At 30.5% G+C, this 13,496-nt stretch overlaps 1 protein-coding gene across 3 annotated transcripts; it reads right to left on the reverse strand.

The window, feature by feature from the left end:
- Nucleotides 1–8,009: 8,009 nt before the first annotated feature.
- LOC115709936 (probable methyltransferase PMT2) lies at nt 8,010–12,657 on the reverse strand. 3 transcript variants are annotated; one of them, XM_030638201.2, is made up of 7 exons: nt 12,207–12,657; nt 10,779–11,424; nt 10,331–10,541; nt 9,910–10,198; nt 9,397–9,786; nt 8,765–8,842; nt 8,010–8,460 (listed from the first exon to the last, which is right to left on the reverse strand). In XM_030638201.2, the coding sequence occupies exons 2-7, from the start codon at nt 11,415–11,417 to the stop codon at nt 8,226–8,228; spliced, it is 1,842 nt and encodes a 613-aa protein (XP_030494061.2). In that variant the 5' UTR covers nt 11,418–11,424; nt 12,207–12,657; the 3' UTR covers nt 8,010–8,225. The 3 variants fall into 3 exon arrangements, with proteins under 3 accessions (XP_030494061.2, XP_060968144.1, XP_060968145.1); XM_061112162.1 differs by lacking the exon at nt 8,010–8,460 and adding an exon at nt 8,510–8,647; XM_061112161.1 differs by having other exon boundaries at nt 10,779–12,657.
- Nucleotides 12,658–13,496: the final 839 nt, after the last annotated feature.

Below are 13,496 nucleotides of genomic sequence, written 5' to 3' on the forward strand. Positions count from 1 at the left end.
ACGACTAGTAACTAATCATCAACATGCAACTCGAAATTTCTGGGGAGGTAAGTTTGGATATAATTCAAAAATCAATTTAATGATCTTTGAACTGCATACCTACTAAATATTTCTCCACCCCTATCAGTTCGCAAGATCTTTAACCACTCACCTTAATGGTTTTAACCATTGCTAGAAATTAATGAAATTTTTCAAACATTTCAAATTTCTTTGCTAAAAGGTATAATCTAGAGTTATCGTTTTAAGAATACAACGAAAAACTCATATCCACCCCTGAATGTACATCCATCTGCGAATGAGATGAACTACTTTCAGTGGATATAGGCATATTAACTCTTTGCAGAGATTGATCTTGTCAAATCCACTATGAACAAGATACAAATGCCATAGATCAAAAAAATGTGGTAGTGTCTATTGATGACATAGGTTTAGTTACATCAAAGAGTTCTTAGAATACTGCAAGTGGATCCTGGTCACAGAATACCTAACTCATATTCCATACAGTTTGAATCCATTAATAAAAGATGGATATTAAACACTTGAGAGAGTGTAACTGTATTGTATTCTGGAATTAGAAATATAAGAAAATTTCTATTTGGAATCTAAAATTAAAGTCAAAGACTTAAATTTATACCAAATATAATGAGTAATTCTTTCTTGGACCACCACTACTAATTTAAACTCTAAGTCAGATTTGCCCATACAAGTAGGAGATTTCTAAGATTGAGGATTTATATCAATTGGGAATAGAATTTCGGGATTATAATCGTATGCGTCATTTAATTTCTTAAGAGAAAATATAGAATGACATGAAATGATTTATAGACCATTCATCCAATGATATGTTATTAAGCTAATTCGAAATGAATAAGCTAAGAGGCATTAGGATAATTTCGTTTAAAATAAGAATCCAACGATGCTTCGATTAGCGAAAGTCAAAGTAATCTTATTTATATAATCTTCTTGTTTCATATCGTAAAAATACTAGTCTAAGGTGTCATCAATTGATGAACAGCTAGATGTCGCATATACAATATTTATCTTTCAAGATCTAACACTATTATGAATGTCTAATGGTGAAAATCCACTAGGGATTTATCTCATTAGATAAACAAGCCAAGTTAGACCAACAATGAAGATTCGAAATTAAACTACAACTTAATAACAGAAAATAACATGGTTCAATATAAATTCATACATAATTCAGAAATTATAAACATATAGCAAGTAGGAATGACAAGTGAAAATACTAAAACTTACAATCCTAAATAATTTCTAAGGTTTTCAACAAACTGATATCAGTGTCCCGTTTAGGCGAGAGTCAAAGCTACCATTCATTAAATAGAGTTGTCAGCTCGTCTAAAATGTTAAACATTCTAGCAACCTTTTATTCGATCAAGATTGGAATTCAGCGTTGTCCCGTTTAGGCGAGAGTCAAGGCAATTCTATCTTATGAGCTTCCACCATTGTTTCATAATTTGCAAGTCAAGTATGGTCGCCACCATTAGGGTGATCCATACCATACAAAACACTTACAAACTACTTATCATGCGAGGTTAAACGGTGCGAAATTGCTAATGAACGTTCCTCCATTAGGGAGGATTACTCACTAAAACAAACGCGGTGTAAAACCCACAATGGAGATCGAATGTCTTAATAATAAAGCTCATTATTTAAAAAAAGTTATATTTTCTTTGATTCTCTTCATTTATTCTATTTATTTTAAATATATATTTATTTAATTAAAATTTCCAATTTAGAATGAAAAATTCTAAATATAAATTTTAATTTAATATTTATAAATTTTACTTAGATGGTTATGAAAATAACATGAATTATTTCCATCTTAGTAATAATTTCCAATAAATATTTAGAAAAATATTCAATTTAAGTTGTTACAAAATTAATTTAAATTAATTTACAACTCAAATTTAATTTTCTATAAATATATATTGCATTTCGAAAAATTAAAGTATATAAGAATACAATTTTCGAAAAATGCATATTAAAATAAAAAATAAATCCTGAAAAAATTATTCTAATTTAATGTTGGCCCAAAATTAATTAATAAAATTAATTTACAACAAAAAATATAATTTTCCTATTTAATTAAATATATAAGAAAAATTTCAAATATTTAAGTATGATGATGAAAATCAACTTAAATATTAATTTTCTATTTAATTAAATACACTAGAAAAATACTTCAAGCAAAAATACCATATATCTAGATTTTCCTTTGACTAATTAATTCAATTTCTAATAATATACTTTAATTCAATTTATTTTAAATTAATCAATAAATGAAAAAATCATTGATTTAAGTTGATCCAAGAATTAATTAAAATAAATAATTAATTTACAACTTAATCTATTTTTCAAGATAAAATTCGAAATTCTAGCATTTAAGAAATGCAATTTCGAAAATTGATTAATAAAATAAAGAAAAAATATATTTTGAAAATTATTTAAATTTAGTTGAAAAAATAAATTTCAACTAAAAATAATTTTCTATTTAATTAAATGTCATGAAAAATAAATATTTAAGTATGATGATAAAAATCAACTTAGATATTTAATTTTTCAAATTAATTAAATGTATTAAATTCAAGAAATAAATAATTAAGTGTACAGAAGGCTTAATTATTAATCTCTAGTTTAATACTAGGAAAAATATACTTAAAATAAATTGTACCAAAATTAATTATATAAATAATTAATTTCACAATTTATAATATTTTGCTATTTAATATTAGAAATAATAAGTAGTCTAGAAATAACTATCTAGAAAATATCTTATTTGACTAAGTATCTTTTCCACAAAATTTGAAAAAATATCTAATTTAAGTTGTTATTAGAAAAAAATCTAGAACTTAAATATTTTTCAAATTTAAATTTAATTAAATATCAAAAATTAAGTTGTAACCACTTAATTTGAAAATATTCCATTTTAAGTTAATATTTGAAAAGATATTAACTTAAAAAATATCTAAAGAATCTTAATAACCAATGCCTAAAATTCCTCAACTTAATTTTGAAATTTTAAATCCAAAAGATATTCAGATTTAAGTTGGTTAGTTGAAGATAACTAAATATCAACTTAAATAGGAATATTTAATGAAAAATTTAAATTAAGCTCCAAAAAGAATCTAGATGATTATAATTCTATATTTAATTAAATACAAGAAAATACATATAGTTTAGCTTAGAATAAAAACAAAATCTTTAAACTATATTTTTCTTAAATTAATTTCAAAATAAATGAAATTAATTATGTTGCTAATCAATTTTATTAGGTTAAACTAGTGTAATTAACCTAGCACAGTTGTTCAAATCAGGCAAATGGGCCTTCACAATAGGGGTGGTTTGTGTGAGGGGGTGCTGGGTTCAGTATGTCGTACCCACTTCTATGGCTCCCAACTCTCACACAAGGCCCAAAAGAGAGGAATTTAACCTTAATAAGAACAACTGTTATTAATTGAATAGGCCCAAAAACTAAATGGGCCTAAATAAATTCTATCAATGACTATGATAATTTATTTTAGCAACAACAGCCTATATGTATCTATAATAAAATTAAACACATAGGCTCACACAGGCACACTTTGGATGGGTCCTATCATGTTGCTAGGTCATACACAGATGAAAGAAGATTGTAAATTATACCTGTTACAAATTATTATCTTGACCAAGGGAGCCATCAGATCATTAGATCTGGCAAAAAGTAACCATGGCTATTTGCAATCAAGTAATAATAGGTTTTGAAAACTTACACATAAGCTAAAACACATACTCCTGCAACAAGGTTAGCTGGATAGTTGGATGTAGGATTTATTTAATTTTAAATTAAATATTTAATTTCGAAAATAATTAATTAAATAATAAAAAAAATTTCGAAAATTTTTAAAAAAAATTTGAAAAAATTCAAAAATTAAAAAAAAAATTAAATTTAAAATTAAACCTACAATTTTGAAAAATTAGGTTTCAACCAACCTAAATATCATTTCAAAAATTTGCTAACTACTTTTAAATTTTAAATGTTATTTTATAAATAAAAATTAAATAAAAAATTAGAAAAGATAAATGAAATATCTTTTCAGATTTTAAATTTAATTTAAATAAATAAAATAATAAAATTTAAAAGTTAGCAAAATATCTTACATCTATTTAAAATTACATGATTATAAATATCTTATTTTAAATTTAAATAAGGTCAAAATATCTAAAAAAAGATTTTAAAAAAAATCTTAAAAGATAAGATATAATTAAAAATATCTTAAAAGATAAGATATTTTAAAAAATATCTTAAAAGATTTTATAAATATCTTATAAAATCTGACCTTAAATTTAAAAAAAAAAATAAGATATAATCAAATTTAAAAATAAGATAGATACTAATTCTATTCAAATTCAAATTACACTAATATCTTGAATTAAATTTAAAAAATATTAAATTAATTCAAAATGATAACTAGAATTGAATTAGGAATAGTAATAGTATAAATACAAAACTATACAAAAAATTGGAAGTTAATTCCATGAAAAAGCATGAAAAATTGAAGAAAAACAAAAAATTTCGAAACTGTACGGACAGATTTGCGATCGCAGGAAAATATCAGCACAGCCCCGATTTTGTCAAATCTTCCAAAAATCATATCTAATTCAAATAAAATTCAAATTAAATTCTGTAAAAGGCTAACTTGCTTAATTTTTTCCATACTATCCAATAAAAATAATTCCAGAGATAAAATCGCAATTATTTTTCACGAAAATTTCACAAACATCAATCAATCATCAAATAACACTCAATACAACATGATACCATCCAAAGAACATACAAACAATCGTTTTAAAGTCCAAATTTCTTGCAAGTAAATCAATTACCATGGCTCTGATACCAGTTGTTGGAAATTATTTTACCAGGATCTTAGATCTACTCACAAGTATGTTTATTAACATCCTAAATATGAACTTTCTAAAACGATGAAATAAACACATATAAAGTTTAGGAAACCTTACATTGGGTGCAGCGGAATATAATGACTCCTTCTGTTCAGATATCTAGCCCTTGATTCCTTTCTGTAGCAGAGCATTATCAATATCTGAACCTGGATCTCTTTCTCTGAATCTTTGATGCTGAATCTCCTTTGCTGATGATCTTTCTTCACGATCTTCCTCACTATGATTGAGGTATTGCTTGATGTGTGTGGGCACTACTCTAATCACTAAGGATTTCGAAATTCAAAGGAAGAAGAAAGAAGAAGTGGTAGCTAAAGTTAGGGAGAGAGAAGGCTCAGTTTTTCTGATTCAGAAAGTGTCAGAAGAAAAGTCTCATTTTTCTGAAGCCTTCACTATCTATTTATAGCATTCCACTAGGGTTAGATTTGAATTATATGGCATTAAAATAATGAAAAAAATCAACTTAAAAACCTACAATAGGTGGCCGGCCAAGCATTAGTGGATTGGGCCTTGGGCTTTGCAATTTTGCAATTTTAACACCTTTTGTATCTGATTTTCTCAAAAATGCCAATTTCCTAATTCAACCATTTAAATGCCAATTCTAACTATTTAATAACTATAAATAATTATTAAATAATATTGTCATTTATCATATTTATTAATTGAACCATACAAAGTATCATAATTAACAAATATGCCCCTATAAACTCTTTCTTTACAATTTCGCCCTTACTTAGTGAAAATTTCACAAATAGACATAGTCTAACTTGTGAATTATAATTGATTAATCAAAACCAATTACATGAGTCTTACAAGCAATATTATCTCAACTAGTGGGGGGACCATGGGTCTATATAACCGAGCTTCCAATAAGTAGATCAAGAATTTAGCACTAAAATTCACTAACTTATTAATTCTTCGTTGAATCCACGCATAGAACTTAGAATTGCACTCTCAGTATATAGAATGCTCTATATGTTCCACCATATAGACACATCATTAGTTATTTATTGTTATAATCCAAATGTGATCAATGATCCTCTATATGAATGATCTACACTGTAAAGGGATTAAATTACCGTTACACCCTACAATGTATTTATTCCTTAAAACACTTGACCCCGTATAAATGATATTTCAGCTTATGTGAAATGAGTACTCCACCATTTATGTTCGTTTGGTCAAGCTCGAAGGAGATCATCATTTGCTTACTATTCGCCAGATAGAAGCTATAGATTCCATGTTTATGCTAGCGCTCCCACTCAATTGCACTACCGTGTTCCCAAAATGTACGTATCACCCTGACCTAAAAGCAGGCTTAACTAACAAATCAAAGAACACGAATAGCCTTTCAAGATTGAGCCTAATCATAACAGGATTAAGAACATTTGATCTAGGATCAACTAGGCGATATTGACTTGAATAGATTTTACGGTAAGTTTAATAAATCTAAGTCAAAGTTCAATATCGGTCCCTTCCGATGCATACTCCATGCATCCAACCTGAGCTTTACTTTAACCAATGCTCTGGAAAGAACATAGCATTTCTCCAAATGCAAGTAAACTCTGTTGTAGATTATCATATCAGTAAAACCCTATGTCTGATAAATCTAGGAAACTTTATTCACATAGTCATGTTTACTTTCCAATGTGTTGACGGCACAATAAACAGGATCAAGTATGTGAAAAGGGTTTCAAATGAATTTATACATTATGTACATATAATCATGAAATAAATCATGTGAACCATGCAACATTAAATGTTATTTCTGATCTATATTAATAAGTAAATCTGATTATATTGAAATGAATTTTATTTAGGGCATAAAACCCAACAAGATTCAATAAATAATTTTTGTGATATGCAAGACACAAGTGCTATATTTTAATTTTAATAATATATTTTGAACTATTTGTCGCTTAATATATAATATAGTTTGGTCTCCTTTAAATGTTTACCCTGGTTCCGTCCCTGGACACAATATTATAGAAATGAGTTGGGAAGAGAGGCTTGGTGAGGATATCAACTATGTTTGATTTGGAGGAGACATGGTTCATTTTGATGGTGCCATTAGTGATCTTTTCTCGAATTAAATGATAGTCAATTTTTACTTGCATGGTGTGTTCATAGTACACGGATTTTCTGAGATGTGTATAGCAGCATTGTTGTCACAGAAGAGAGATTCAGGGAGTCTGGTGTGGATGCACCATCCAAAGAACCTCCTGCCACCACATCTCAAGCAATTCCTACTGTAGCTTATCCAGCAGCATCTGTTGCAAAACCTCCAGCAGCTCCTACTGCAACATCTCAAATATCACCTGCTACAGAATCCCCAATAGCTCCTGTTGCAACTTCCCATAGAGGAGCTTTTACTTCTACCAAATCTAGCAGATTAATTAAGAAACCTGCACACTTGCAGTATTACAACTGTAACAACAGTATTTCCAATTCCAGCTCACCCTATCACCAACTACCTCTCTTATCACAAGCTATTTCTTGAAGCTTGGAGATGAGTTCTTGAAGCTTCGATATTTTACATCTAATACCATATTAAGATTTCAGATTAGAGAGAAAAGAGTTTATTGATTTATTATTTTATAATCAGATTACAATGGCAAAGGACCAATATATATATATAGAGAGAGCTTAGGATCCAAGTTGTTTGGAGACAACTTTAATTAACTTTATAATTTAACATAATTAATTTCACCTAATCTTAATATATCAATGTAAATAGTATAAAATACTAGAATTTTTAAGTAAAATATATTTATTTAATGAAATATTTAGTATAAATTATTGGAGTTGTTGTATCAAAAATAAAAAATTCTACTCTAAATTGGTGTACACTAAATTGGGAATGGTCTAGAATTTAGTTTTTTTTTTTTTTTTTATAAGATTCTAGTTCTCATTCTTTACAATCAATATTTCCAGATCAATTCACAGCAAATATATATATATATATATATATATATATATTTCGAAATAGATACGTGTGAAATTGTTTAATGATAAGTAGAATACAAGTTTAGATATTGGTAACCAATTAGTTAGTAAAAAGAATAACAATAGAATCTTCTTTTACGACTTTAAAGGTTAATAGCAGTGTTATAGGCTGTAAGAGTAATTGATACAAGTAAATCTATATTTACTAGAGACGCATAGGAAATTGTCAGAAGAAAAAACAAAAATGCTGCAAAAAACAACGTCCCTTGGCTTCTGACCAGCCCGGACGCCAACTCAATATCTTATTTTTCTTTTCTTTTTCACTGTGATGATGTTGTATTGTTTTCACCTGCAACCCAGTACTTCTTCACAGCAACCAATATCTTCTCGGAAACAAGTGGACCATCCTCGTGATCCACCATTTTCGTATTCCACCTCATTCCTCTTACGATTTTCCTCACCTTGAATAAAACATCCTCTTGGTCACGGAATATTACCGCCCCTTCAGGCCTCAGGATTCGATCCATTTCTAAAAGTATATCAGTCGGATCACACCTACATTGTTGCACCTTTTATGTCAGCAAAAAAAGATGTAGTAGCTTTGGCAAATGGCTGATGACATTCGTATACAAGATACATATATCTAATATATTGAGAAATGTAATCAAGTATGAACAATGACAGATGCAAAGCAATATCGTCTAGCTAGTCCCCACTAAATGGTGCTATCTCAATCTCAAATCTGTGGTAAATGAGCACTCAGAAAAGTTGATTATCCAAAGAAAAAAATTTAGGTTCAAATTTCATAGCTGAACTTGAAATGAATGATTATTTAAAATATCAGAATAATAAGACTTACTTGCTCTTGTATAAGCTGAAAACACCATTTGCATGAATAAGGTCATATGTCCTTGGATATGTGGAAAAGGCTTCACACCTAGTGGAAAATAATGTATTCTGTTCTGAGAATATCATCTTTTATATATTAAAGGAGCAAAATTTACGGATACAAACATCAGCACGTGATGACTAAACGGTATTTTATGCTTCTTCTAGACATTATTAAAAAGAAGCAAGCAGAATTCACATATGTAATTTTGCAAGAAGATCTCTCACTAAGCAATCTAAAATCAGCCACAGGCAAAACACGGGGCAACTTCGAAATAATAAATTTAATAAGCTGAGATCACCCTATATCAGGATAGTGGAATCCAAGATCAGCAAAACAAGCAGATTTTTTCACAGGTACACGCATTTTCTCTTAGCAACAAAGAAATATGTGTTACGGTTACCCTCTACTAGCATGCATAATTAGTTTAATATAAACTTTTTGAGTGTAATAGTAAAGGATTTTCTTTTCCTTTCGTTTTTGAGAGGAGGGTCATGAAGAGTTTGGATAAATATCTAGCATGACTAAACTAATCAAAATTCTCATTCCTGGAAAAATATGAAAATCAATCCAAGCTGAAAATATGTTGTTCCAGAAATTACCAGTCATGGTATATGCCAATCAATCCACGCTCATAAATAACGCCAAGAGTATCTTTCTCAGCTATTGTAGGCATGACATTCATGACCCACAGTTTAGGAGAATCTAAAGCGGCAGCAAAACTTCCCAGATCAGCATTCATGTCCATGATATTGCGATATCTGCCAGAATCTATAAGCTTGTTGATTCTCTTATAAGCACTAACATGTTTCTTCCACAATCGGATGTCCTTCTGGTATGTCTCAGCAGATACTCCAGGTACTGATCCACTGGATATTCTGAATGGTATGGCCTTAAGTCTCTCAGGATATGGTTGCCATTCCCCACCAGCAACCTTATCCAATTCACTTAACTCAGGATAAGGTGTTATGCATGCCTCCATCTTCTTGTTCCTGCAATAAGACTAAACAATAAGTGCTTGATAGCAAGAACAAAAGCTGCAACAATGTTTATTTTTTATCATAAATTATTTAACCTGTGCACATAAACAGGTTCAATTTCAACAGTTAGCATACCAAACACTATCATCTTTAGTGGTTTCACACATAATAGCTTGAGTAGCTTGATTCCGGCAACTGTCATTGTTTTTTCTTTTCCTCCATATTGCAATTTCACCACTCTCGTGTTTTTTTTCCCAGCATAGAAGCTTGGCATACTCTTCAATCTTTCTCTGTTCCTCTTCAAGCTCTTGTGCAGGTCTTTTCCACGATTTAAAACTTTTACTCCAGTTGATGGGAGGACCAGACAGAACCCAATAACCACCAGGTCTAAGAACTCTGTCTACTTCCATCATGTACATCCCACCTATAGATAGACTTTCAAATGGTGATATTGTGCATGATTACCTTATAATACTACAAAGTAAGAACTGCACTCAATTCTTAAAAGCCTAAGAAAAATAGACAAACTTAACATAAAAGTGTCCATTGTCCTCACCATTTGCACCCCATGGAATCAAGCACCGAGAACAGTGGGCCATGTCAAAGGCGTTTGAAGGATATGGCAACTTTATAGTTCCCAGGACACCAATCACTGCTGGCACACCTCTTTCCAGTGCAAACTGTACTTGTGCTTCATGAGAGTCTCTTGGTGCAAATGACATGGCAATAACGTTCTTTTTTAGCAGGTATGCACCCCAACTTGCAACCTGTACAGCTTCCCAAATCAATAAAACCACTAAACATATGTATGTGTGTGTGTGTGTGTGTGTGTGTATATACATGAATTACTAAATAAAAGTTATTAAACAGAAGGACAATGCAAAAATATGGCACTAGTAAAACCAATCTCAAAACACATTCTAAACAAAACTTTAAGCCATATTCTACATCCAATACTTGGCATATGAAAGAAACATAAGAACAGTATGTAGATTTTAACTTACCCCACAGCCAGTATCCAATGCAGTTCTCACCATGCCACTGTCCAATGGGACTACAGTTGCAAGTTCACTGATATAGGCATCTGCTCCCTCGGGAAACTGCGTACCTCCACCAGGGAACTTAAACACATTTCCCTCAAATTGAATCCAGTTCTGAACAGCTTTCTCAACAGTCAAGCTTTTATAAGGTGCATTAGCAAAAGGCACATAATCACGACTTTTTGGCCAAGGAAATGGTGTCACATATCCAACAGGTGCTGGAACAAGACAATGCAGTTTCTCTTCTGCAGGTGGGCAATGCCTTTCCCTGTAAGTCATATTTTCTCGTGGAAACTTCATGGCTCGATTTTGATCATGACAAGGAGTATAGTCGATGTACTCATCGCCACACGGCTTGAACTCACTGATTTCTTTAGAATCATCCATCCCAATACCATTACCATGATGAGTCTCATAGTTGAGATTCGAAAGAATGCTGCAATCTGTTTGTCTATTAACCAAATCAGCAATTCTATCTCCCTTTCCGAAACCACTTCGCTGCCAGGCACCCAATATGTAGAAGAAGCAACACACACCAGCTATAATGAAAAGCGACATGGGACTTCTGCTTTTATTTTCTCCTAAGTTCCCTTTTTTCGCCATGATTCGCCTGATTTTTTTAGTTTTCGCAGACAAATTATAGTTTAAACAAAATTATTAATCTCATGCTATTTTTTTTTCTTTTCCATATTCATATATTCTCTAAACTAATCAAGTCAACACAAAAGCAATTCTACCCTTTGATTGAGTAGTAATCAAATGTAAACTCCCACAATTAAAAGCCTTTGTTTTTGTTTAAGATTGTAATAGGAAGAGAAAGTTTAATTTTTCAATACATTACATACAAGATAGAAAATGTCAATTCAAAAAGATTTGGGTCAAATGTAGAGCTTTAGATTCCCAGATATCATAATATGCTAGAATTGAATTATTATTACAAATATTTCCTTTCAAAATGAATTATTACACAGATTTTAAAATTTCAAATTAAAATGGTTTCGAAAAATATAAAAAGAGACAATAATTTGCATGATTAAATGTTAAACATTTGAAAAAGGTTATTTTATAAAATATAAGGGAAAAAATAATATAACAAAAATGAACGATTGAAGATTATCATTATACAAAATTCCATGAAACTCTCAGCTAAGCCCAAAAAATATAACCATTCAATACTTTCAAAAAGAAAATATATACATAACCATTTAAATCTGGGAATCCCACATTTCCCCCCAAAAACATATATATCCGTACAGTTTGAAGATTCTATTTATTTATCTAGGAAGAAATAAACAAAAATCAGAAACTACGAAAAGAATAAGATTACAGATCTGAAAGATTAAATTAATCACCACAAGAAAAAATAAATAGAATAAAAAAGAAATTACGAACCTTCGGAATGATAGACCGCAAATGAAGAATCGTGTATGGAAGAACCAAGAATTAGAAAATAAAAAACTCAATGTATATTCTTCATCATCATTGAAAGAAAAAGAGGTGGGGCTATCATAAAATTATCATTTTAATTTTGAACTGATGTGATTGAAGTTATTGTAAGAATAAAAACAAATATGGGTTACGAAGAAAACTTAAGAAAAATGATGAATTGGCATAAGAGGGTGATGTTAACAATAAATAATAATGATGATGATGTTGTAATTAGTGATATTATTGGGTGTAGATTTTGTTGAATAAATAACAATAAAGATGTCAAAACACGGTACGGAGAGTCCGAGAAAACAGAGACCTCTTCATCGTCCATGTCTCTCCTTAATCTCTTTTCTTTTTTTTTTTTCCTGGAACTCTCGCTTGGTTCAACTCTTTTTAGTTTTTTTTGTTTTTTTAATTATCATTTTTTTTCGACACTATATACCTCCTAAAATACAAGGGTTATTAAAAATTGGGAAAAAAACATAAAAATACAAAAAAAGAAAAAAATTACAAAAATACTATGGGCCGGCCCATTAAACATTTATACAGTCCACATATAAATATTTACAAAAATACCATGTTATAGTGAGATTTCTCTCACCTAGAAACTCGAGACCAGACTCCTATTTAGAGGACACGTATATTCAAATTTTCAATGAAAGCTGAAATGTCCATAAGAGACTCCTCGAAGTTTAACCCTCGCCCAGGATAAAGCCAGCGAGATACTGCGAGTACGACCAAAGTCGGATCGCATAACTGTAACTCGCATTATGCAGGATGAGAGAATGGATTCGACTCGCATGTGTCGGGACATATGCGAGTATCCTCTCTATACTTTTGCGAAAGCATAGAGATCGACTCTCTGTAATGCGATTTGGTCCTAACGACCCAATAGCCTTGATAAACCGATATAGGCACGCATGTCTAGGTCCTATCAGCTCGACATGCGATGTCTACAAGAAATGATTACCTAAGGACGCAGACATCCCAAACGTAATGACAACCCTGGGAGCTCAACATCGGAACATGAACAGTCAGCTCGCAGATGCGAAAGACGCATACGTTGATGGACTTAGTAACTGTCATTCATTTATTAATGTTAACGTTGCTTGGGTTTAATTATTGTAATTCAATATGTAAATAATGGATTAACAATGAATGTGATCCTTGTGTAACCGATTGGACACCTGCTTTGTATATAAAGGGGTGATCCACCATGAAATTGCACCTACGAATCCCTTGCTACAGTGG

Source organism: Cannabis sativa, chromosome 3 (genome assembly GCF_029168945.1).
Source record: "Cannabis sativa cultivar Pink pepper isolate KNU-18-1 chromosome 3, ASM2916894v1, whole genome shotgun sequence".
Classification (NCBI taxonomy): Eukaryota; Viridiplantae; Streptophyta; class Magnoliopsida; order Rosales; family Cannabaceae; genus Cannabis; species Cannabis sativa.